The 27,624-nt window shown below is 39.7% G+C and overlaps 1 protein-coding gene across 1 annotated transcript in view; it reads left to right on the top strand.

Moving 5' to 3' along the window:
* lrmda (leucine rich melanocyte differentiation associated) overlaps positions 1-27,624 on the top strand; it is an 889,883-nt gene that overhangs the window by 561,342 nt on the left and 300,917 nt on the right. The window contains exon 5 of the mRNA XM_043678940.2: positions 26,831-26,957. Within this exon, the coding sequence (XP_043534875.1) occupies positions 26,831-26,957 (127 nt within the window). The remainder of the gene's footprint in view (positions 1-26,830; positions 26,958-27,624) is intronic.

Below are 27,624 nucleotides of genomic sequence, written 5' to 3'. Positions count from 1 at the left end.
TCCAAGCCTTGATTGTATTTAGTATTATAGGGTTTTTACAGTGATCTGTAATGATTTTCCTCTTGTCTGAGAATAAAAGGTTAATAAGTGGGTATTTTACTTGAGAAGCTTCGATGTCCAACCAGATTGATTGTGGATCAGACAAGACCCAATCAGCTCTGTAACTTAATAGGGAACTTAACTGATATTTCCTAAAGTCTGGGAAGTCCAATCCTCCCCTTGCCTGTGGAAGCTGTAGCTTCTTCAGCTTAATGAGGGGCCGCCTATGATTCCAGATAAAGGAACCCAGCCAGCCATATAATTTACATAAAGCCGTCCTCGGCAGCATCACCGGAAGCATTCTCATAGGATATAGGAGACGGGGCAGGACATTCATTTTGATTAGTGCTATTCTACCCAACCAGGAAATTGGTAGGTCTCCCCATCGCTGGAGGTCCTGCCTTTCCAATAAATACACAAAATTAGCCTTATACAACTGACCAAATACTGGAGTAATAAAAATGCCTAAATATAAGAAGCCCTCCAGGGACCAGCGAAAGGGAAAAAGGGATCCGTCCGCTAAGCGGGGTATCATAGCAAGGCCACCCATTGGCATAGCCTCCGATTTTGAAAAATTAATTTTATAGCCTGAGAATGCACTAAATGTATTAATAACTTGGATTAAGTGAGGTATGGACATCAAAGGGTTACTGAGGAATAGAAGAACATAATCTGCATAAAGGGTAATTTTATGTTTACCTGTCCCAATCCTTGGGGCCACTATATTAGGATCAGCTCGTATAGCTTCTGCTAGTGGTTCAATTATTAGCGTGAATAACAATGGCGAGAGGGGACATCCCTGACGGCAGCCCCTACCCACACTGAAGCTATCCGAACCTAATCCATTGGTAACCACAACTGCTTTGGGATCACTATACAATGTTGAGACCCATTTGGTAAACACCTGTCCAACGCCAAACCTCTCCAATGTGTAAAACAAATATGACTATTCGACCCTATCAAATGCCTTTTCCGCATCTAATGAAACCACTACTCCTGGTATCTTTCCCTGATGACAAGCTTGAATCATATTCAGAGCCCTTCTAACATTATTGGATGATCTACGGCCCTTAATAAACCCCGTCTGATCCTCCTTTATAATATGTGGCAGTATCCTTTCTAGTCTCAGTGCTAACGTTTTAGAGAGGATTTTAAAATCTACATTTAGCAAGGATATTGGTCTGTATGATGTACAATCTTCTGGGTCCTTTCCTTTTTTAAGGATAAGAGAGATATTTGCCTCTTTCAGCGAAGGCGGGAGACAGCCCTGACTATATGCATAGATATACATATCCATAAGTGGGCCAGCCAGTATTTCTGTAAATTCTTTATAGAATTCAGCTTGAAAACCATCTGGGCCCGGCGCCTTACCATTTTGAAGTTGCCTAATTGCATCAATTATTTCTTGGGGTGTAAGAGGAGCATTTAGGACCGATACTTGTTCCGGAGTTAGGCCTGGAAAAGTCAAATTTTTAAAAAATTACTGCATCCTCTTCGTCCTATCTTCACAATCCTGTGATTTATATAACTCAGAATAAAATTCTCTAAAGATCGCATTAATCTTTTTGTGATCATGAATCAAAATACCCGTACTTTCCTTGATAGACGTAATAGTCTGAGGGGCCTTTTTTTTCTTTGCAAGAAATGCTAAGTATCTACCCGGTTTGTCGCCATATTCATATAACCCTTGCTTTGCAAATAATATTTCCCTCTTAGCCGTTTGAGTAAGCGTAGTGTTTAGAGCTGTCCTAAGAGCTGTAATCCTTTGCAATTTAATAATAGAAGGTCTATCAGTGTATGCTGTTTCAGCCGCTTTTAAGCGGGCTTCAAGCAGACGCTGTTGTTCTCCCTTTAATTTCTTCTGGGTCGCTGAGTAGGAGATGATCAAGCCTCGCGTGTAAGCTTTGATGGTCTCCCACATCATTGACGGGTTGCTAGCTGTACCTGAATTAATTTCTAAAAAAGTTTTAAATTCTTGAGAGAAGTACTTTACAAATTTACTATCTTTCATTAGGAAGGGGTCCATACGCCAATGCCAAGGGGATGTCCCATTGTTCCTCGCCTTAGTTTCCATATATACAGCAGCGTGGTCAGAAATTGCTATACTACCTATTTTACAGGATGATATGGAATTTAAAAAAATCGAGGGGGCAAAAAACATATCAATTCTGGTATGACATTTATGTGGATTAGAGTAGAAAGAAAAATCTCTACCCTGTGGATGAAGACATCTCCATACATCTACTAATCCTAATTCTTTGTTCAGATCCATCAATTGTCTAGATCTGGGAGATACTCCTGCAGTACTCTTGGGAATCCTATCTATTTCCGGATCCATAATACAATTAAAGTCTCCCCCTATACTTATATGACGGGCATCAAAATCCATCAATTTTGAAAAGGCTTCCGTTATAAATTTAAAGGGGTGTGCCGGGGGGCAGTACAAATTTAAAATCCCATATTCCTCTCCATTTATGAGGGCTTTAATCAAGATATATCGTCCAGATTCATCTTTTATTTGCTTTAGGATTTTGAAAGGGAAATTCTTCCGAACAAGAATAACAACTCCCCTGCTTTTTGAGTTAAAAGAAGAAAAAAAGGCCTGATCAAATCCGCCCTGTCGTAATTTCAAGTGTTCTTTATCTGACAGGTGTGTCTCCTACAGGAGAGCAATATCAACTCTTTCCTTCTTAAGATTTGATAATATTTTCTTCCTTTTGACTGGCGAATTACTCCCCTTGACATTCCAGGTGCACCACTTAACCGACTGATCAACCATAATCCTCTGGGCCAATCCGAGACCCCTCGGGAGGGGGAATCCTATCCAGAACATCCCGAGCGTAGAACATGTAAAATTTACAAAAATAAAACCTCTTTAATACACCCACAACAATACAGTAAAAAACTATTTCTAAATAAAAAAAATATAAAACGTATCTAAGTGGAGACTTTCCCCCTTGTTCCCAGGGGGCGTCACTTCCTCTCCAAAAGTCCATCATATCCTCTCCCAACCAATGCCCCACCCTTGACCCAGGCACTCCTCAATAAAATGAGGAGAATTCAAATATAATACAAAGCTTGAGTTAACAGTGAGCACCCTACCCCCACCCATACCAACACCTGGGTATATTTGGTAATATTAATACCATATATAAACATATAACTATAAACTTACCACCTCAACGAATAATAATTAAATATAATAATACAAAATAACAAGGGGAAAACAACCCCGCTCCTAGAGACAGAGGTAAAATTGAATAAGGTAACCACCTCCCCCCACCAGCATTAACCAAACCCCCCAGCTTTTATATATATATATATATATATACACACGCATATACATACATCCCTCATATATTCATAAAATAATAACAGAAAACAACCCCAAGGGGGGGGAGAAAATCAAATCCCTCTCCCCACCCCCCATGATATTAAACAGTAAGGTAAGAGAAAAAAAGGGGGGGATATAAACCAAAGCAGGGGGGAAAGGCAGACCAACATCCATTATGTCTTATAGTTTATCTAAGAGAGTCCAAGAATTCCTTAGCCTTTTCTGGTGATCCAAAGTTATATACGGATCCTTCATGGTTAAAGCGTAACATCGCTGGGTAGCGTAAGGAGTACTGAATATTTAAGTCCCTTAAACGCTTCTTCGCCTCGTCGAATGCCTTCCTCTTTCGAACCAGAGCTGGGGAAAAATCCTGAAATAGCATGATCTTGGATCCTTTGTAGATCATAGCTTGGGGGTCTTTTCCGAGATTTCTCGAGGCTTCTAGGAGTATCTGCCTCTCCTTGTAGCTCTGCAGCCAGAACAGGACCGGCGTGGGCGCTGGTTCGAGCTGGGCCCGCGTATTGCGACCCGGTAGGCCCATTCCACCCTTACCTGGCCTGATCTAGCTTGCAGATTTAAAAGCTGTGGCAGCCACTGCTCCAGAAATGCTGTAAGCTGGCCTTCCTCTTCCCGTTCGGGAAGGCCCAGCAAACGAATATTTTTTCGACGACCTCGATTATCGAGGTCGTCAATATGATTTTCCAAGGTCTGGACTCGCTGCTCGAGAGTCCGGACCTGATCCACGGCCGATTGAGCGGTATTTTCGGAGGTCGTGGCCTTTAGCTCCGCCCCTCCGACTCGGCGTTCAATTTCTTGAATTTCTCGGTCGTGCTTCTGCAGCGCGGCCGAGAGCGAGTCCCAACGATTTTCTGGATTCTGCAATAAAGGCATCGATCTTCGAGTCAAGCTTGGAAATCATTTCTGCAAGGCTTGTTACTGTTGGTAAGTCCCCCGGGGCGGCTGTGGACGCCTCAGCTGCAGCTGGAGAGGGTGGGGGAGGGGTTCCTGCCTGCTGAGAGCTGCGGGCTCCCTTCCCTTTAGTCATTTTAATTTAGGATTAAATTGTTTAAATGTAGTATTACACAACTAATTAAATTACACAACTATTATAAATGATTTGGTGAGCGTGGTAGGGGGTGGGTGACCCACTGTACCCAAGTCTTCGGAGGAGCACTATAGACTCAGTCTTGCTGGGTCGCCGCCATCTTGGATCCTCCAGCACCACACTCTTGACAAGAATTTATCTACCTCTACTTTAAAAACATTGAAAGTCTCTGCTTCTGGTGCCTTTTGAAGAAGAGGCTTCCAGACTCTCAGCTCTCTGAGAAAAAAATCTCCTCATTGCTGTTTTATTTGGGAAATTCCTTAAACTGTTTTGCCTAGTGCTAGATTCTCCAACTAGAGAATTTCGACAGGCACCATGTTAAGACCTCTCTGGGTCCTCGCTGTCTCAATTAAGTCCTTTCTTACATTTTTAAGCTCCAGTGGATACAAGCCTAACCTGTCCAACCTTTTCACGCAAGGCCCATTACATGTTAGTTTAGGCAAAGCAAAGTTAACAGCAAAGTAATTCAGATGCATGAGATCTGAAATAACAAACAAAGTGTGAGAGAAATTCTGCAGGATCTGTTGAGAGAAATACTAAGTTGATGAAGAGTTGTATTGGACTCAAAACGTTAACTCCATTTCTTTCTAACTTTCTTCACAAGTCTGTTGTGTGGCACCACATTGAATGCATTTCGATTACTTTTAGAAGCCTGTACACCACTTCCATGAGGGGCTCTTGTCTTAATCTTCACATCTACCCAAACTGCTTCTTCATCTTGACTTTTGTAATTAGGTCATCTCTCTCGATTGTGCTAACACCGTCATTAATTAATAAATCCACCCATTTGCCTTTTCCTGGTTTCCTGTTCTTCTGCAGTGACATGTACCATTCAACTAAAGTTCTTTTTAATTACTTTTGTAACCTCTAGCATTTATCTGTTGATTTACTAAAATATTTGTACTGTCTATCTCTTCCTGTTGTGGTCTGTTTATCATTTCTAATATTAATACCTTCTTCACGTGCCTTGCCTCCCACTCTTTGACATCCTGCTGGCACCTGTACACTCCAGACCATGTGGCACTCTTGCTGAGTACTTAATGTAAAAACTAAACGTCAGAGAACAGATATTAGTAATTGCCCTCTGCATCAAGACAGTGTTCAATCCAATCGGGAACTGAAGAACCATTGCAAATCTGAAATTAATCAGGATCGAAAGGGAAACAAGCCCATTGCTGAAGCTAGAGAAAGTGTTTGTACATGTTGCATGCTTGACATCTTCGCTCTTACTGAACATCACTTTAGGTGTTCTCAGATTAAATGTTCCTTGCGGAAATATTCTGAACCTCTCACAATCCAAGTTCCTTACATTCAAGAGGAGGTAGGGGAGGAAGGAGGCCTGTTATGCATGTGCTGCTCTGTTATCTAATCCAGCAATATAATCTAAAGGCAATCTCCTGCCTTTTACCCTTATCTTTTCCCACCATATATAAATGATTTGGATGTGAGCATAAGAGTTATAGTTAGTAAGTTTACAGATGACACCAAAATTGAAGATGTTTGGACAGCGAAAAATGTTACCTCACATAACAATGGGATCTTGAACTGTTTGAATCAATGTTGCTGAGGAGTGGCAGATGGAGATTAATTTAGATAAATGCGAGGTGCTGCAGTTTGGAAAAGCAAATTAAAGCAGGACTTATACACTTAATGGTAAGGTTTTGGGGAATGTTGCTGAGCAGAGAGACCTCGGAGTGCAGGTTCATAGTTCCTTTATGCTTCCTTTATTGGACAGACATTGAGTATAGGCGTTGGGAGGTCATGTTGCGGCTGTGCAGGACATTGGTTAGGCCACTGTTGGAATATTGCATGCAATTCTGATCTCCTTCCTATAGGAGATCCTGAAGAAGGGCCTGTGCCCGAAACGTCGAATCTCCTGTTCCCTGGATGCTGCCTGACCTGCTGTGCTGTTCCAGCAATAAAGTTTCAACTTTGATCTCCAGCATCTCCTTCCTATAGGAAGGACATTGTGAAACTTGAAAGGGTTCAGAAAGGATTTACAAGGATCTTGCCAGGGTTGGAGGATTTGAGCTATGAGGAGAGGCTGAACAGGCTGGGGCTGTTTTCCCTGGAGTGTCAGAGGCTGAGGGGTGACCTTAGAAGTTTATAAAATCATGAGGGGCACGGATAGGGTAAATAGACAAGGTCTTTTCCCTGGGGTTGGGGAGTCCAGAACTAGAGGGCATAGGTTGAGGGTGAGAGGGGAAAGATTTAAAATGGACCTAAGGGGCAACTTTTTCATGCAGAGAGTGGTGCATGTATGGAATGAACTGCCAGAGGAAGTGGTGGAGGCTGGTATAATTACAACAGTTAAAAGGCATCTGGATGGGTATATGAATAGGAAGGGCTTAGAGGGATATGGGCCAAGTGCTGGCAAATGGGATGAGATTAGATTAGGATATCTGGTCGGCATGGACGAGTTAGACTGAAGAATCTGTTTCCATGCTGTACATCTCTATGGCTCTATGACTCTATTTCTATCCAATAAAAATATCCAATACCCTCTTAAATGCCTCAATTGAACCTGCCTCCTCCACATTTCCAGGTAGTCCATTCCATACCCTAACTACTCACTTTGTGAAAATGTTTTTCCTCACATCATTTTAAATCTATCCCCTCTCATAACTAGTTTCTTTTAGAAGCAGTAACCACTTCACTCTCTCTACTCTGTCCAGCCTGCTCATGATTTTGAAGACCACTATAAGGTCCCCTCTCAGTCACATTCTGTTCAGGGAGAAAAGTGCAACCTTCTTCAATTTATCACTGATGTTTCTCAAACCTGAAATTAATTTGATCAATCAGTTCTACTCTCACTCTAATACATTTCCATCATTCCTCTAATGTGGCATCCATAACTGTACACACTAGTCCAGTTGAGGTGCCTTGTACAAGTTTCACAGCATCTCCTCGCTCTTGTACTCTATGGCCCTGTTAATAAAGCCAACAACACTGTATATTTTATTTACTGCTCTCTCCATCTGCCTCCTTCAATGATCTGCGCACATGTATACCCAGGTCTCTCTGCTTCAGTACTCACGTCAGGACTGAACCTCCTATTTTATATTGACTTTCAGTTTTCTTCTGATCAAAGTACTTCATCTCATGCTTGTCTGCATTGAACCTCATCCATCAACTGTCCACCTACTCCACCAAATTTTCAATGTCCTTTTGACATTCAACACTATCCTCTTTACAGTATATGATTTTTGTCAAGTTCAGTGTCATCTGAAATCTTGAAAACTGTCCCATGCATACCAAAATCCAGATCATTAATGTATATCAGGAAAAGCAAAGTTCCCAAAATTGACCCCAGGGAAGTGCCAATACAAATCTTCCACCAATCCAAAAAAAAACCCATTGACTTCTACTGTCTGTTTTCTAACACTAAACCAATTCTGTATCCATATATCAACTAGCAGGAGGTGGAGGCTCCACATATATTCCCATGCTCAATGATGAGATGACACAGTATATCAGTACAAGAGATTAGCCTGTAACATTTTCAGCCATCTGCAGCTGAAAATATGGTCTGGAAAATCAATCAGTTTCCTCCAGAGGTCCCTGGCATCACAGATGGCAGAGTTCAGCTAATTCATTCACTGCACATGATGTCAAGAAATAGCCAAAGGTGCTGGATACTGGTTATGTGCTCTGACAACATTCCAGCAATAATACTGCAGACATGGGCTGCAGCACTCGCTAAACCCCTAGCCAAGCTTTGTCCATGCAACTACAATACTAGCAACTACTCCAACAATGTGGAAGATTGCCTGATAATGTCTTGTCCATAAAAACAAGAAAAATCCAACCTGGTCAATTATTGTCCATCAATCTACACTCTGTCATTGGCAAATGATCCACCTCTAAGGACACATGCCTGATGTCTGTGTCATAATGCATCAGGAAGTTTTGCTTTTGTGGCAGGTTGTTGCTGATATCTCCAGTCTCCTGCAAAAAGCCATCTTTCTCAGTGAACTGAATAGCGAAGTGTTATCAAACACTTTGAGAGAGCTGGTCTGCCTGTAGACCTTTTGTTGTTTGTCACTTTTTGAATACTGCAATTCATGTTACATGAAACAGAACTTTTAAAGTTTAAAGAAACACTGCAAATAGACTCTGGAGATTAGTATGTTTGGAATTTAACTTTAAGATTTCGATGTAATTTCCTGCATTGCCTACTACTAGTGATGGAGAGACTAGAGTTCCATAAATAATGATTTGAGTTTTATTGCTTGAAAATAGATCTCTGATGAAATATGTCCTTCCTCACTAATTCCATGAGGCAGTTTCCACAAAAGAGCACAAGTAGTTCCCTTTCGATGGTTGGGCAAAGCATGTCTACACTTTGATCTTAATACTGGAATAAAGTGTGTCAAGACAGCATGCAAACAAATAATGTCAAAATATTATTTCAATCTTCCTCTAAAATAGTTAAGTTATAGACAGTTTTAAGTAAATTGCACATAATTGTCACAATAGCAATAAAATCTGGGTTATTGATTCTCGAATTCCGTTGTCTGATTTTAGTACCGGGGTCTTCGTGAACTAAAATGGTTTTAAAAAGGAAAATATACTGAATTGAAATGGCCCCAATAATCAGCTGACTATACAGGTTAGCCCCCTTTGTGAAATCAATGGAGAATAAATGAAATAATTTGAACTGTAATTCAGTTTTTTATCAACACACTGAAACCAGCTGAATGTGAAAGAACTCTTTTTTTTGTTAATTTGATTTGCACCTGTAGGATAAATTTCCTATATGGTGATGTTTTTCATCTCCATCACTTATTTATCTTGGAAACAAGGATCTCAGGCATCAGAATATACAAATTACCTGTTCCATTTGCTCTCTTACAGTCCAATGAGGCCTTCTCTGAATAGAAGAATTTTGAAAAATGAAAACTAATGCATCAACTATCTCATTGGCTACTTTTCTTTTGACCCTAGGAAGAAGTCCATCAGGACCTGGGCACTTGCCTGGCCATAGCTCCAACAATTGACAATAGTGAAGACAATGCAAACTACCTGTCCAACGCATGTGCTATCTTTTTATTTTCTATTAGTTATTCTTCTGACTCACTTTCTCTTGGGTCAATGCTAACTTTGTTAACTCCATTCCTTTCAACACATAGAGAAACTCTTACTATTTATTCTTAAGTTTTTGCTCAGCTTCCTGTCAAACTCTAATTTTCCCTCCTTATTATTTTTTTTTGTTTTGTTTGTGTCTAAATTTCTGTTCTGCCTGTGTTTGAACAATTATGCTTTTTCTTTGTTAGATCTTCTAGTTATTCACAAATGGTAGGTACCTACGATGTAAATGTTCATATTCTTTTGAATATATCAATTCTGTGTATTCTGAAATCCGTTAAATGTCTGCCACTACATCTCTATTGAACAATTCTTGAACTAAATTTTCCGCATCACTTTAGCCATGTTTACTTTTGTGCCTTCATAATAGTTCATATTTAATTTTTTTCATAGATGTCTCAGACTGCACTCAAACTGAACATAAACATAAATCATAATTTCGTCACTGCTACTATGGGTGTCTTCACTGTGAGATCATTAATTAGTTGGCAGAGTGCCTCTGATTTGTCGAAGTGTTTCCGCAGAGAAAACAACAAGGAATTATAGACTCGCCACGCTTCCCCAGGTAGCGTAAGAAAAGAAATTGCGAACCTTAGACAGTTTGGCATAGACATAGGAGGGCCGAAGGGTCTGTTGCTATATTGTTTGACTCTATCTGTCTTCTTTGAGGAGAACAGATCTCTGCTTATGAATACAAGTTGCTTCTAGCAAGCATAAGTGAGTCATGTTATGAGCTTAAGTTGGCCATAGCAACAAGTGCCCTCAGGATTATTCAGCAAATGTTGTCAGTCACAAAATTTGCCTACTGGCACAACAGGACCATGGCAGATGCCAACTCCCTGGTCCTACACTCATCCCCACAACATCTGGATAACAAAGGTACCTATGTCAGGCTTCTACTTACTGATTACAGCTCTGTCTTCAACACCATAATTCCAAACAAACCTATCTCTAAGCTCTGAGACCTAGGTCTCAGTTCCCCCCTCTGTAACTGGATCCTCGAATTCCTGATCTGTAGACTGCAATCAGTGAGAATAGACAACAACATATCCTCCATCATAATCCTCAACACCAGCATACTCAGCTCCCTACTATACTTCTTATACATGCATGATTGTATGGCTGAATTGTGACCCAGCTCCATTTACAGGATTGCTGATGAAACAACCCTTGTAAGTCAGATCTCAAACAAGACGAGACAGGAGACAGAAAAGAGATTAGTGCTTAGTGGCATGGTGTAAAGACAACAATCTCTCCATCAATATCAGCAAAATGAAGGATCTGGCCATTGACTTCAGGATGTGGAGTGGAGGGCACGCCCTATATTCTGCCTATTACTAACACAGTGAAGGTCATTTAAACAACCAGTCATTGACACCTACGGACAGCTTACCTGATATCAAACTGGATTGAATTTTGGACTTTACATTGCTTAATTTTATCTTAGATACAGCATCGTTTTGGCCTGGTGGGAGTATCCCATAAGTGGAAAATACCACTCATGTCATTGCTGCATAATAGCTGTGAGAAAAGGTTTGGTTGACCTGTTCAAACTTTTCAGATACTACACATTTCCAGGGTAGCTTCAGCAGAATGGGCACATTGCAGGTCTGAAAATGGCTGCCTTTTTTCTACTTTCAAGTTTGCATGATGCTTAACAAAAAATGGTCTGATCAGGATAGCAATGGGATGACATTGCACTCTCTTTTTGTAAAAAACCTGCAAGGTGAGCAGGTAGCTCAGGCTCTCACAGGCAATTAGAATCAAGTTGTGTTGAGTTTTATTAAATGATGCTAGCAAGTTAACTCAAGCAACATTTCCTCATGGTCAGCAAAGGCACTCTATGGTCTAAACCTAGCTATGGAATGCCATTGTAAATTTAATCTCCAAATTGATATTTTTCTAGCTTTACTCCACTGTCCACAAATCACAGCTCATCTTAACGTCTTTGACGAAACCCTTTCCCTCCTATGCCTCATGCACACCTGCTTTGCCCCTTTGTTTAGCAACAATTGTTCCACCTGACACCCCCAAATTAAATTTCTGATCCTCATGCATAAATCATAAGGTCATAAGATATTGGTGCAGAATTGGCCATTCGGTCCAATGAATCTCCTCTACGATTCAATCATGGCGAAGACATTTCTCAACCCCATTCTCCTGCCTTCTCCCTGTAACCCTTGAACCCCTTACTAATCCAGAAACTATCTGTTTCTGTCTTTAAAACACTCTGATTTGGCCTCCACAGCCTTCTGCAGCAATGAGTTCCACAGATTCACCACCTTCTGGCTGAAGAAATTCTTCCTCATTTCAGTTGTAAGAGTCATGTCTTCACTCTGCTGTGCACTCAGGCCCTCATCTCTCCTATCATTGCAAATATCTTCCCTATATCCACTGTGTCCAGGTCTCCCTATTATTTAAGTTTCAATCAGATCCTCCATCATCCTTCTAAACTCCACTGAGTACAGATCCAGAATCCTCATCTACTTTTTCACATGACAAACACTTCATTCCCAGGCTCATTCTAGTGAACCTCAGCTGGACCCACTCGAAGGCCATCATATCCTTTCTTAGATATGGGGACCAAAAGAGCTCTCAATACTCCAAAGTAGTCTGACCAGAGATTTGTACACCCTCAGTAGTGCATCCTTGCTCTTGTATTATAGCTACTCTCGCAATGAATGCCCTTCATTGTTTCAGATCAGCCTATTTTAAAACCTTTCTTCAGCCCTTCAAATCATCTTCAACTGTGTTGTTGCCTGATCTTCAATCCGTTTTGCTATCCATTACCAAAATTCCACCAGCCCCACCATTGACAGTTGAGTCATCGATTTTCTCTGTCTGATAACTCCATTTCTTGTCTCAAGAAGTTCATCTCTTAAACTACCTCCTTAATCAAATTTCAGAATTTGCTCCAAACGTCGTATTCACTCAGCATTGATTGTAATCTGATTACATTTTTCTACCTTTTGTCATATGACAATTTTATTTAAGTACTGAATTTGATTTTGTTCTTTGCCTTGAGCAGGGACCACAAGAAATATCAGAATATGGGCTGGACAGTTTAACATTGTCGATAAACATGCATATTGACCAGTACTGTCAAGACTGAAAATATATTTTGATGCTAACTAATTCTAAATGCTTAACTCAAATTGAGTTGCCTTGGAACCATGGCAATAGAGCTTAAATTTATTATTCTCTTCATATTTGTTTTTGTGATGTTGATATTTTTGGTTGAAAGCAAAACTAATCAAACATTTAATTAATTCTATATTTATTTTAAATAAAATCACTTATTTCATTGCTCACAGTAAGTTGAGAAGATATGTTATTTTATAAGAAAAGGAATTTTTCACAAAGTAAGCCATGGCATCCTATTATCTAATTATGAGGGGATGGACCAACTACTTTAAATAGGTACATCCTGAAGTCAGTTAAAGGTAATTGCTGTTGATAATGGAAATTTATACCAAAATTGGCAGCTGATTGTAAATCTCTGACTTCTTCCCTTGAGAAAGGGCCAGATATTGAATGTTGGAACAAACCAGCAGGAAATAACTGCCCTTTTTAATAAAAATAATTGTTGATAAATTGTTTTGTTCATTGGCTCATTCCTAATTAATTTCAAGTGAGATTTGTTGCTGTTTTAGGAATATGATATTTGAACCAATTAGGTAAAAGAATGGTGTACTTAGCATGACTGACACTTTGATACACAATATTAATCAGATCCATGGCATGTACTGATTTAAAGAAGAACTGTCTTCTGCTTGTTTGCTTATACTTAATGGATCAATTGCTCTATATGATAATGGATTACAGTTGGACACAATTTAGGCATTTTTCCTTTTTATACTAAGTGAATTGACTATTTCTTTGAAAATACTGCCCTGTAATATTTTTGATATTTTTGACCAGCCTGCTAGGGGTAAGGAAAACAGTAAGTTTATTTATCTTACTGTAGACTGCATCTTATCATGAGATTATTCACTTGCACTCCACCTCCACCTCTGAATTCCATTTCTCTGTTGCAAAAATCAAAGAAGCTGTGACTTAAAAGGGGGACTGCTGGAGTCCTAATCTTTTTGTTTTTCTCTTCTATCTTTTATTTCTACTCCTTTTATGGGGATGACCATTGTGGCAATTTCAGAAGCCAAACAGAACATGCCCTCTCCTCCCATGGAGGGGAATGGAGGGCTTAAATCCTGTGGGTGGTCTCTTGCACACTGCTGTGCAGGACGGTAATTTGTAGCTGACTCTGGCTCATTAGTCTGGTTGTCATCTGGACTACTGAATGGTGCAACATGTCTCGTTGATATTGGCAGTTGCTTCAGTTTGGCAATTGATTCATGTCTGTCGTGTCTCATTGTTTCATACTCTGGATGAGGTAAGCCTGTAGATGTGGTGCTTGTTCAATTGTCTAGAGTGAGCATGGTCTCAGATTCAAACTGGCTCTCCTGGTTGGAGATCTGGCAGATTTAATGTCTTGTGATGTTTGTCATCCTTTTACATCTGGCTGGAGCAATATTCATCCACTTTCACACTCACATCTTGTACTTAGACCGTGTGTGTGTACGTGCTAGAAGTAGGTGGTTGAATTTCAGGTTTTCTTACCATCTGGAATTCGCATGGCGCTGTACAATCTTAGAGTGGATTTCGAGTTGATGTATGTCACAGAAGTGAAAGTTGTATGTCATTGTTCTTCGTTGACGTTGCTTGCACTGTAGCTAGCTCTCTGTCAACTTCATTGTTGGTTTGAGAATATCTTGGTGAGCTGATGGGTATAAATCCATATAATGCTGAGAACAATTTAATAAGTTCATTGGTAAATTGTGGTCCATCGAGATTACAAGGTCAAGGTTCTGTGAATTACAAATATCTCTTTCAGCAATGTAATTACTGTTTCACACGTGTGACAATGCAGTTGCTTGATTTCTATCCATTTGGAGTCATAGCATACTACGATCAAGGACATTATTACAATCAGCTGCTACCAAAGGTTCTCCAAGTTATTACAGTCATGGACAGGATGCCCCAAATCGCCAAGTGCCGAGATGAGGGAGTATGAGCTGTCTCTCCTCCTTTATTCACCAAGGTTAATTTACCAAGGAACTCCTCCCCTGTGGACATCTTTCTCCCAAAACCAAATGAATTTATGTTGGTAAAGGACCCCTAATTGAGTTTATTAGTTAGCAGTTGCTAGAAGCAAATGTGCAAATAGATTAGAAATGAGAATTGAAGCAGATAAAAGTTGATAGATCCTGTATGTGTTGTAATGAAGGGAAGGTATTTCTTCCTTTGAACTGAGTCTGTGTCCTTTCCTTCTGTCCTGTGGAGTGTTTTATTGCTGAGGAGAAGGCAACTGATGTGGTTGATGTTGCTGTTCCTTGTGTTCCTAATAAGCGGCTCACAGTCACATGGTGTAACCTGATCAAGCTGCAGTGAAGGCTGACAGCAGAGAAGATCAGACCAAAGCAAGAAACGTCTGAGGTAGGCAAGAAGTCTTCCAAAAATTTGGAAATCATCTGTCAAGTACTGAAGACTTGCTGCAAGAACAAGTGTCGTGAATACAAGCCTTCTACATAGGCAGCACCTTTGTAGCAGACAGCTCAAGAAACTCATTGATCCTTGAATTTACAGCCATAAGTAAGTTACAGTTGATTGCTTGTTTGCCTGGTTAAGTTGCTGATACAATATCGCCATGTGGATTCACACTTGCCTTGCAGTGGGTCCCAGTAAAACTTGATTTTTCAAAATTTCTGATTCTTCTTCATTTTGTGGCTGTTCACCACCTGACCACCACTCCCAGCTCCCAGATACTATCTCCTCCCAGATACCATGTGCTACTAGCCTTGGCAGGGAAAACACTGCCTGTTTAGGTTCATTGGAGTGTTTCCATTACTGTCTCATGCCTAATCACACAGCAAAAATCAAATCTCGATGTTTAGTGCCTTCACATTGCAGTCTATTCACCACTGACAAGAACTAGGTCATTGTTTATTTTGGAAGAAATTCATTGTTTTGTATGTTTATTACTGAAGTGACTGAAAATTAATGACTGAAAATTTCTGCCCAACAGTGAAATTTGATACCCATTGCACCTGACAATCTCTTCCCCCATCTCAACTCCAGAAACCGATTGGTAGGCAGAGGTTGGTGCCATAGTGTTGGCCCTGCTGGTAACTTTCCTATTGCCACTGGTATTTTATCTGCTACTGAAGAGCCTTCTGCTGCTGGGTGGGTGGGTGGATACTTGGGCAAAGTGCCAGACTGAAGCTGGCTGGGCTGGTTGGGGGTGGCAGTTGTTACTTCTTACAATTAGTCCCCACAGCCCTGTTAAATGCAACACCAACCTTCCCCAAAAACAAAATGGCTACACGCAGGTCCCCTGAAACCCTCATCCAGGCCTGGAAGCCTAGTCCTGGTAAAATCTGACACTTATCTGGTGACAAAGCTAAACTAGATCCCCCTCATTGGGGGGGGATAGCCAATCAATAATGTTAGCGGCTAGCAGCCAGCCATTAGACTATCTGGATGGGAGTTAAACTTCTGTTCTAAGCCAGATTGGCTCTGGGCTTCCGGGCCAGAGAAAGGTGCTGACTTTAATCATAAGGGAATGAAGGGTTATGGGGATCAGGCAGGAAAGTGAATCATAGACGAATAGAATTGCAGAATCCTGACAGCAGGAAGCAGGCCATTCGACCTATCAAGAACATACTGACTTCTGAGGAGCTTCCGCTCCACACCCTACCCCACTCCATCGTGCTGCCAAAAGTGAAGTTGAGAATGATCAGATCAGCCATGATTTCATTGAATAGCAGAGCACACTTGATGGGCTGAATGCTCTCCTCCTCCTACATTGTATGATCTTTTTCTCCAAAACTAGTTCATGACCCCATCAATAGAAAGTGCTCGAAATACTCAGCAGGACTGACCTGCTGTGCATTTTCAGCATGTTCTGTTTATGATTCCGATTTCCTGCATCTGTGATATGCTACTTTTGTATTTGTGATTGAGAAAGCCTGCTCTTTGTACTTGCACAGTGTTCAGTAAAGGAAACCAATTGTTTCTGTGTGTACGGATGTACTGCTGGGTTAAGAGAGCTGGTTTATTAGTACAAGCAGGAGGAACCAGATCCCCCAACTGGTCTCCTGATATTGGATCTAATTAAGCTCTGCTGTCTTCTGTAATCCCTTTTAAATCCCAACACTAGCCAGCACTTGGACTTTTTCCTTTTTACCATTCCAGTTCCCTTGAAACAATTTCCATGTGTATAGTTCTTTTACCATAATAAAACCTCTAAATTCATTTATGGCTGTGTAATTGGCCAAAATTTTACATTGAACCATTTAAATAAATATCAGACCAGTGATCATAAACTGGGGGTTGAAGAAGTAGGTTTTAAGAAATGTCTTAAAAGAAGAGAAGGAAGCAGGGAGTTTTCAGGATCGATTCCATGGTTGAGAGCCTCAACAGCAGAAGGTATGGCCACAAATGGTGGAACAATATTATTTGGAGATATGCAGCAAGATGACTTTGCGACCTACACTAAAAGCCTCTATTTGACCAAACTGCTTGTCACTGCATCTAATATCTCATTTTTGCCTCTGCAATCATTATCTCATCATACTTCTGAGAGAGATCACTGAACATTTCGGTGCATCAAAGGCAGTGTACAAGTGCAAGTTGGTGCTATTTTTGCCAACTCCAACTAAACAATGGATTTTGCTGTCTTAAGAGAGATTGTTGATGTTTTCCTCTTCCAGCTTATGCAGCCTATACAGAGCATTGAAGACGGCTGAGAGTTCTTTTCAAAATATATTCACTGAGTCTGAATCAGCAGAAATCCTTAAGGACCGTTGTCTCCAATGTTTGGCCTCCTGCCAACAGCAACGACTTCAATAGTACTCCCCACATAAGTATAAGATTAAAGTGCAATGGCAACTGACCCATTCAACCTGAAGTGACTGACTTGATAGAAAAGACTAAGAATCTCTCTCAATAATCTACTCAGTACACAACTCCAGTTTAAAAAAGCTCAAGATAACTAACGCACACAATAGTATAATGCTAATTGAATGTGATGAATTTAACTTCTGTGAATGTTAGCTGATGTTTACTTAGGGTTTGGCCAGTGCTGATGAGGTGACATATCTGCAATACTAATTACACTACACTTTGTTTTATAGTGGTACAGTAGTAGAAAAATGGCCCAAGCAGTTAATGCCCAATGGAGCAGAGCAATTACCAACTTTACAGGGCTAAAATAGAAAAGGATATTGAGCTTCCTATCCTCATTAGATTCCTCAAGGCCAAGAAATTAGTCTTTTCAGCTCATGCTGATTTCAATATCTGAGTCTGAATTTAGCAGTTTGGCTTCCCTGTTGATGTTTGCAGCGTCAGTAGCCCTTGTTAGACTCAGATACTCAGTCTTAACTGATTCATTCCTAATAGCATACTGTGATGTGATATTGAACTGTATCCAGCAAGCCCAATTTTTCGTTACTGGTTTCTGCTATGAACAGCAATTTCAACCACGGATAAGGAATGGAATAATCAGCCACAATTTTTAATTCAATTGTGCTCCTAACGGAAGGACATCTGTTAAGAAGTAAATGATCAGTTAGTACACAGGGTTTCTCTGCAGATGATTGGTATTTCAGGTTGCATACCTTTATGCAAATTGACTGAATTATAGTGGAGTTGTCAGTGTATCACAGTGGTCCAAAACTTTTAAGCACAAGATAACTTTTTGAATTGAGTGCAATCCAAGGTCTACCCCAAAGGAAACATGTGAACAAGGAACAAGAACAGGCTGCTTGGCCTTTTAAACAGGCTTCACCATTCGATAAGATCATGGCTGATCTGATTTCAGCCTCCACTCTACATTCCTGCAATCTTTTATCCCCTTGGTATTCAAGAATCTGTCTACCTAAAAATACTTAAACTACTGTGTCCACTGCCTTTTCAGGAAGGGAATTTTAAAGCCACTCAACCCTCTGAGAGAAAGAAATGTATCTTAACTGGGTGACCCTTTACTTTTAAAATGTGATACCTAGTTCTCAATTCTTCCACAAGAGGAAACAACCTTTCCACAGTCAGCTGTCAAGTCCCCTCAGAATCTTGTATGTTTCAATAAAGTCACTTCTGGCTCTTCTGAACTCCAGAGGATACAGGCCTAGCCTATCCAGCCTTTAAACATAAGGCAAGCAGTTCATTCCAGATTAGTGTATTATAATAGAAAGAATAAACAGTTTAGTTTTAGTGTTATATAAATGTGAAACCAAACACAATGTGCCATCACCTTGAACTCTGATTGTAGTTTGAAACTGCTACCTGCATACAGTCTATCAAAAGTGTATTTGTGAGATGTGTGCGATACTGGAATAGATTATCGTTCTTTGGATGTTTTGGTTTATTTTTCTGAGTTTTAAGATGGCGCCAGAGAGTGGTGACACTATACAACAACTTTTCCTGTATTTTGTAACAAAATGCATGTGACAATAGATAAATCAAATCAAACCATAAAGGTATGCGGAGTCAAAGCAAGCTTTCACATTAAAAGCACAGGATAATAAGAGTGGATATTTTTCTATAGTTGTGAATCCCCAAAAATCCTTGTCTCTTGATTTGCCTTTCAGCTAAAAATGACTTTGCATGCTAATATCTCCATAGTTAAACATCACACAACACCAGGTTATAGATCAACAGGTTTATTTGGAAATCCTAGCTTTCGGAGCGCTGCTCCTTCATCAAATGGCTGTGGCGCAGGATTATAAGACACAGAATTTATAGCAAAAGATCACAGTATCATGCATGAAACCGAAATGATATATTGAACAAACCTAGATTGCTGTTAGGTCTTTCATCTTTTCATACTCTCTCTCTCCCTCACATGCACGCATGTTTACACACATAAGTCTATAGGGTGAATTTGCATTTGCAGAATTGTATTTGCAGATACATTCTATTTTATTCAAAGAGCATACAAACTGCAGGCAGTCAATCTAGATTCCTACTTTGGAAGTAGAACCAGCCTGACTCCAGATTGGGATACAGACAGACTTTAACCTCACACCTTTAATGCATTGTCTGAGTTAAGATGTCACTTTTTTATATATAAAATCATAAGTTATCACAAGAATGTGACTTGAAAGAAGTTCTGGGATTTACATACTAATGAACCAAAACCTGCAACCCATTCGAAAAGATGAAAGACTTGACAACAGTCTAGGTTTATTCAATATATCATATCAATTGCATACATGACACTGTGATCTTTTGCTATAAATTCTGTGTCTTATGATCCTGCACCACAGCTACCTGTTGAAGGAGCAGCACTCCGAAAGCTAGTACTTCCAAATAAACTTGTTGGACTATAACCTGGTGTTGTGTGATTTTTTAACTTTGTCCATCCCAGTCCAACACCGGCATCTCCACATCATAATATTTCCATATCAACTCCACTGCTTTGTAAGTCACATACCTAATGGAATTTGGTTGCTAACCCACCAATGTCTACTTGAAGAATGGATTTGAGCCAATTTGTTTCTTCGCACCTAATTCCTGAAACCATTTGTTGAATTCCTCTGCTAACATCCTCAAGGCATGCACAGAGATTTGCTGGGTTGAACCATTTTTCTTTATATTTGATTTTTTTTTCCTCTGGTATTTTCTTTAGACTCAAAATGTATTGGCATTTTATTTTTAAGTTTGGAGGACTGAAAATTAATTTAAATTTGAATGCATTTGCTACACTGATATGCCCTAAATCGCTGTCCTCGCCTGCGGTTCATGGTTTAGCTAGTTCAGTTTTGACACTATGTCTGTAAGGAAATTGAGGTTGAGCAACTGCCCATTGTCTGACATCTTGCTGCATTCTTTGATTGTTAAAAAAGTGACTATTTCAATCACTAGATCTAAAATTCTTTCGAGCATGTTTCCTTAACCAGCTCACATCAACATGGAGGATTAGTTCACCATAGGCAGCATTGAGTTCATCAAGTTAAGGAGTTAAACAACTGATGCTGCAAGGCTGTGACTCCAGTCAAGGTTCCAATCTTAACAACAACTTACATTACATGCAAAAAGTCCATCCATTACTACTAATGTTTGTTGGTGTGTTATACAGTGGTAATTGACAATGGAGGGGAAATCTTGCAAAACACACCAAAGGCCACATTTGCGCCAAGCATGGCTTGTACACAATTAGTTATGATGGAAACCGGTTTCTCAATTCATGCATTTTTTCATTTCATGGTAGATATCTTCAGCCTTTGTGTTCTCTAAGGAGCAAAAGGGTAAGATGATCCTTTTCAGTTATCATGTCCTTAAAAACCATGTGAGAATCAGCTGGGTTGTGATGGTGGATTCATCAAACTGCAGTGAGAGCCATTCACAGTCCTTCAGGTCCTGCAGTAGTTGCTGAAAGATGTCTTTGGACAAAGATTCCATTTGTTTTGCCCCTGTGGAAGCACGAAGTGGTATGCTCTCGATTGCCATTATTAGGTGCTTTTTTCTTGAGATCATGGAATAAAGAGCAGCTTTGGCCATTGCTTCTTTATTACTTCACCATCTGTGAATGATTTCTTGTGTTTGCCCAGAAGATGACCAATGCAGAATGATGCTTCAGTGCAGGTCTTAGCTTTTGCAGCTGGTTTAGAAAGAAATAGTTATTCAGCTTTCAAATTGTCTTCACACTTCATCCTGTGAAAAAATAACTTATGTGGATTTGTTATAAATTTCCCTTTTAACTTATTGATCTACTTTGGTAACAATATAAAGCAAACACACTTCCGTCTTTTACAATTGAGAACAGAAATGTATTCTGCTATCTGTACATTTTTTAGATGGTCCAAGTTCATTGCTCATCCTCAGCTTGTAATTTGTTCATCACTCTGCCAATGGGGGAGAAGAAATGTCATCTCATTGGGTTCTGGATCTGCAACTGTGGAACATTTAGAGTGTTGCTGCTGCTGCTTTCAAGTGTAGAGGCACGGGAGGTCATTTCTGTGGGTTGTGATTTGTTTCCTGATTTTTGGTCGGTTGTATTGCATTGATTTCGGGTTTAGGTCATGGCAGCATTCCCTGTCGATTTTCTTCATCCTGTACTGATATATTAGACAAGCAGCTGAAGAAAAATATTGGCAGAGAACAGATAGAGGAGCATGACTAGCTGAGATGCTCTTGCAGTGACTCTGCATGGATATGATGGGCTGAGTAACCTCCTATGTTACTGTATTATACTGACTTCACACATCCACTCCTAGTATATTTCCTATTCATTTGTTTGCATTGCTACCACAAAGTTACTTTATTGTGCAATGACAGTCCGTCTGGACCAGACTGAAGCACAATTCAACAAACTGGTTAGGCTTGTTAAGAGAGTATGCTCTTCTCCAGCCTCATGTCTTGCAGAAGCAGCTGCTGAACAAAGTGCACACAGCAAAGAAAGATGGCTGGGTGATGAGATTGACTGGCACAGACGTGCATTGTGGGGTAACACAAGCTGGTGATGTCTCTAGCAGTTGATCTTAATACATAGTTGATCGTGGTCTGCATGTTAGAGACCATGGGTGTCATGTCACTGGACCAGTAATCCAGAATCCCAGGTTAATGTTTTGGATATATGAGTGCACTTCCCACCATAGCAGATTTTGAAACTTGAATTCATTAAAAATCTGGGATGAAAAGCTAGTCTAATGGTAATCATGTAACCACTGTAACTGTTGTAAAAACTCAACTGTTTCACTAATGTCTTTTAGGGAAGGAAATCTGCCATCATTACCTGGTCTGGATCCAGATCAGTAGCTATATGGTTGCCTATTAATTGCTGTCTGGGCAATTAGGGATGGGCAATAAATGCTGGCCTAGCCAACATTGTCTAAAACCCATGAATTAATAAAAATGAATACATTTTAACAGGGTTTTCTGTGGGGAAAATCACTTTGTTCATGTTGTTTTGAAAAAGCTAATTTCAAAGAAAAAAAAGTTTCCTACTTTATCTAAATAGCAGTGAAGAAGTGTAGGTTTAGCTTAACCTGACCGATGCAGTTGCATCATTTATTTGGATAACTTGCAGTTGCTGAGATATAATATGGGCAGCACGGTGGCTCAGTCGTTAGCACTGCTGCCTCACAGCACCAGGGTCCCAGGTTCATTTCCAGCCTCGGGCGACTGTCTGTGTGGCGTTTGTACATTCTCCCTATATCTGCGTGGGCTTCCTCCGGGTGCTCCCACAGTCCAAAGATATGCAGGTCAGGTGAATTGGCCACGCTAAATTGCCCATAGTGTTAGGTGCATTAGTCAGAGGGAAATGGGTCTGGGTTGGTTACTCTTTGGAGGGTCGCTGTGGACTTGTTGGGCTGAAGGGCCAGTTTCCACACTGCACATAATCTAATCTAATAATATGCCATAGTTCGCTGACAAAATAAGAGTGAGGCGAATGGCACTCCCTCACTTATACACAGAAGCTACAAAGATGAGATTAAAGATAGAAATTTTAAATTTCTGTCTGAAAAGCACCACATTGCTGTTAATTTTACAAAAATGTCATCTCATTATTTGCCTCAAGTAACATTCTTGTATGATAGGTGCTAATTATTGCCAAACAAGATTACACTGGAAATTAGCTATTTCATGTGTGGCTTCTCGACTAGACTAGATTGATACTGGGAATGAGCAGATTGGATAGATTGGCCACATTAGCATATTTCCACTGGAGTTTAGAAAGTGACTTGACTGAGGTGTATAAGACCTTGAATGGTCTTGGTAAGATAGATGTGAACATGAAATTTCCTGTTGTGGATCAGTCCAAAACTAGGGATAGTATTTTAAAATTAGGGGTCACCCATTCAGGTTAGAGATAAGACATGTTTTTCCCCTCTCTGAGAGTTATGTGACTTTGCTTCAGAAGGAGTTGGGGCAGGGTTATTGAATATTTTTAAGGGAAATGTAGGTGGATTCTTGTTAGACAAGTGAAACAGGGTTATTGGGAAATAATGGGAATGTGAATTTAGAACACAACAGATCAACTGTGACCTTATCGATTTGACTTGATTTATTGTTGTCACTTGTACCTAGGTACAGTGAAAAGTTTTGTTTTGCAAACAGTACAGTATTGAATGGCAAAACAGGATCAATCTCTGTTTCAATTTCGTATGCTTGTATTTTATTTCTTTGATTTTTAATTGAGATTTTTAAAAGATAAAATTGAATTAAAACCTTTTGCTTTTCTTCCTCCCTCTGTTACTCCAGTCTATTTTTCTTGTATTTCTTTCCTTTTTTTGGCATTACTTTAATTTAGTTGGTTAAGGAGGTGCACAGTTGACAGTTTCTTGCCCTGTTTGCTTAGCCTTATAGGTCCTGTTTCTCATTACAATGTTATCAATTCATACCTGTCAGCAAATTGCAACACAAAGTTTCATTATCATTAAATAGAGAAAGACAAATCTTATGATTTGTTGCTCTGCTGTAACAAATTACGATCTGAAATATTATCTCTCAAGCCATATGATCATCTTAAGACATACAATCTGGAGGAAACTGAACAGTTTAAAACTTTTAGACAGATCGATATTTGGCAAAGATTACAGAAGAACATTTGGTTATAATGGTGCCATATCAAACATAAGGAGTGAAAAATGAATTAACTTAAGCTGTTGCTTTGAGCAGAACTTTAATCAGACTTCAATGTGAACTGGGAGTAGAAGTAGACCGCGTGACCCTCCAAGTCGTGCCTGAACAGTTTGTTTTGAGTTCGACACTCCTGTCTACCCCACAATAACTTTTGATTCCTTTGGCTAACAAGAATCAACCTAACTCTGCCTTGAAATTATTGGGTTTTTCTGCAGTTGCATCATTAATTTGAATAACTTTTAATTGCTGAGATATAATATGACTGCTTTCCCCTTTTGATGTGAATGACTTTGGCATCTTTCACAGAGGTAGCAAGTCTGCCTCTGATTTGGGAGATACAATTTATATTGCATTGAATGGCATGAGTATCTAATTTAGACTGACACCTCAGCTGCGGGAATGCTGCACAGTTTGATGGTGGCACCATTCAGAAGAATCATTAAATAGAGGCTTATTATGCTTCACTGGGGTCACATACTGAAAATCAAGCCCCATTATTCTCTGATTCTAATGATTTTGAAGAATATGCAGAACTCCCCAATTGACCGACCTCCCGGTTGACAAACAGCATAGAACTGGTTTCTGTACTTAACAAAGATTTATTGCAAATACATAAACAATTACGAACTATTGACATATAACTCTATTTTGTTAAAACTATAACCCCCTTATAAACTCTCCCTCTACACACACGCAGACAGACAAAGACAGGTCAAAAGCATGGGTATTTTGAATGGACAGAGAAACAATTCAGTGGTCCCTGTCTGCAGGGCTTGCTGAGATAGTTCTTGTGCTAATCAGACTTCTGCTTTTCAGTCTGTACTTATGTACCTTTGTGCCTAAGATGGTGCTGTAATGTGGCAACTGTAAACCTTTCACTGTACTCATTTGAGTATATGTGACAATAAAGATAATTCTAATTCGGTTCAATCATCCTTCTCCTGATACTTCCATCTGTTTGCACTGATTCCACTTTTAAAAATCCTTGTCTTATAGCTTTCTGTTACTGATAAGGAGAAATAAACTGGCTATCTTCAGGCTTGAGGTGCATTTTATTGCAGAATGAAAAACAGTGCCTTCTCCCCCAGATGTCTGATGCTTTTTGCCAAAACACCCACACTATGTCCCCCAAAGCTGCTAAGCTTCCTTAGAGCTAACCGTATACCTGCTGGCAGGTAGAAGGTCTTCGTCATCAATAACTGGTGGCTATCCACAAACCAATCAGCTAATTGTTGCTATCCAAAGCCCCAGTGCCCTTTACATAGCGTTCTTAACATAATATATACTTTGTTAGGTCTTTACAGGTCTCTTCATTTGCCTTCTTGCTTTAAAATACCCTTCAGTGCTACTTGGGAGGAATTCATTTTTTTTTCGAGTCCTGGTTAAAATTTTCTTCGCCAGCGCAATTCTGAACAAATGATCTGTCATTATATTGGTACTGTTTGTGAGCTGTGCACTGTTTGGTTGGAGCATCTGTTCCCTGGTATCTCAATAATGACTACACTTCAAAAGCTCTTCATAACCACAATACCTTCTTAGGTATTCTGATGAAGTGAAACCAGAATGTAAATAATGAAAGTTTTTAAAATCGTATTTATGTCTTGTGTCTCAAATTCTAAGATATGTCTTACATTCTCTGTTGCAGCCGCACTTGGACTATTATGTATACTTTTGGTCACCACATTATAGGAAGCATGTGGAAGTTTTGGAAAGGGTTCAGAGGAGATTTACTAGGATATTGCCTGGTATGGAGGGAAGGCCTTATGTGGAAAGGATGAAGGACTTGAGGCCGTTTTCGTTGGAGAGAAGAAGGTTGAGAGGTGACTTAATTGAGGCATACAAGATAATCAGAGGGGTTGATAGGGTGGAAGTGAGAGCCTTTTTCTTTGGATGGTGATGGTTAGCACGAGAGGGCATAGCTTTAAGTTGAGGGGTGATAGATATAGGACAGATGTCAGAGGTACTTTCTTTACTTGGAGAGTAATACGGGCATGGAAAGCACTGTCGGCAACAGTAGTAGACTCGCCAGCTTTAAGGCGTTTAAATGGTCATTGGATAGCCATATGAACAAAAATGGAATTGTGTACGTTAAATGGGCTTCCAGATTGGTTTCACAGGTCCTCGCAATGTTGAGGGTTGAAGGGCCTGTACTGCGCTATATTGTTCTAACTCCATTTGGTGGTTTTTATCCTTTTTTATGCTACAATGAAATGTTTTTTGTTTGGTGTGTAGGACAGGCTGATCATACCATACCAAAATTATATAGTGATTGAATAGAGTGAGGAATTACAAAGTTAAGGATGCAAAGAAGATGCATAAAAAGCACCTGATGAAGAAGCAGTACTTTGAAAACTCGTGCCTCCAAATAACCCTGTTGGACTATAACCTGGTGTGTGATTTTTAACATAAAAAGCAAGATCAACATTTGATATGAAATTTGAGAGGTGTCTGCAGAAGACTAGCAGTAGAAGCCTGAACTTAGTTTGTAATTGTTAACTCCATTTTGTTGTTTTTAATTGTTTTATTCAATTCTGTACCCCATCCTTTTGATAATGTTATTGGTCAACAACATTACTTGAAAATATTATTATTAACCAAAAGTTCTCTTATATTTTCCTTATCAGATATTTCATTCTTCACAAATTGCCAAAACTGAAGTTCCTAGATGCAAGGAAAGTTACGATAAAGGAATATAAGGAAGCAGCAACCAGAGGTGCCTTCATGAAAGTGGTGAAACCCAAAGATGATCTGGTAAGGCAGCAATTAAAGACTCAAATGTCCAATCTCTGTGTTGCTGAAATAGTCATGAATACAAAACACAGGAAAGAAAAATGTCTTTTATATAGCTTTCTTAACGTAATTTATACTTTGTTAATCTAGGAGTTCCTAATTGCAAACTGGATGCATATAAAACTGGATGTGTGCAACTATTTGACCTCCTTTTAACTATGTTTTTTGTTCAGCTAGTAAATTTAAATCCTAGTTACCTTTTAAAGAAGTACGTCTCTAGTTCTAACATGTCCATGTCTTTATTGCAACTTGTTTACATATTGTTCTCTTTTCAAAGCGTTGACAATTTACACTTTGTGATCACTGATATATTAAAAAATCTCCTGTAAAGTTGAAAGCTTTAATCACATAGGGGAGTTTCTAATGACCAGATTTTGACCTCATTTCATTTGCGTAAGTATAGATCAAAGTGGACTGGGCTGTCCGATTCTAGTAGTGTTGCAGGGTGTGACAGCACTTCACATTAAGATGACAGCTCAAGTGCAGGACAGTCAATTGCTCAATTATATCCTGGGCCTGTAATTATTCCTCTCTGTTTTTGCAAAGCCTGCATTTGTCATTCCATTGACATAATTTACCTTATGACCACCTCGCTAACATTTTGGTTGCAACCATGGCTGGAGAGCTT

The sequence above is a fragment of the Chiloscyllium plagiosum genome, unplaced genomic scaffold (assembly GCF_037043375.1).
Source record: "Chiloscyllium plagiosum isolate Xiang-an unplaced genomic scaffold, Cpla_swu_hap1 HiC_scaffold_43, whole genome shotgun sequence".
Taxonomy (NCBI): Eukaryota; Metazoa; Chordata; class Chondrichthyes; order Orectolobiformes; family Hemiscylliidae; genus Chiloscyllium; species Chiloscyllium plagiosum.
Note: the sequence above shows the minus strand (reverse complement) of the source record. Positions and strands in the feature narration are given on the sequence as shown.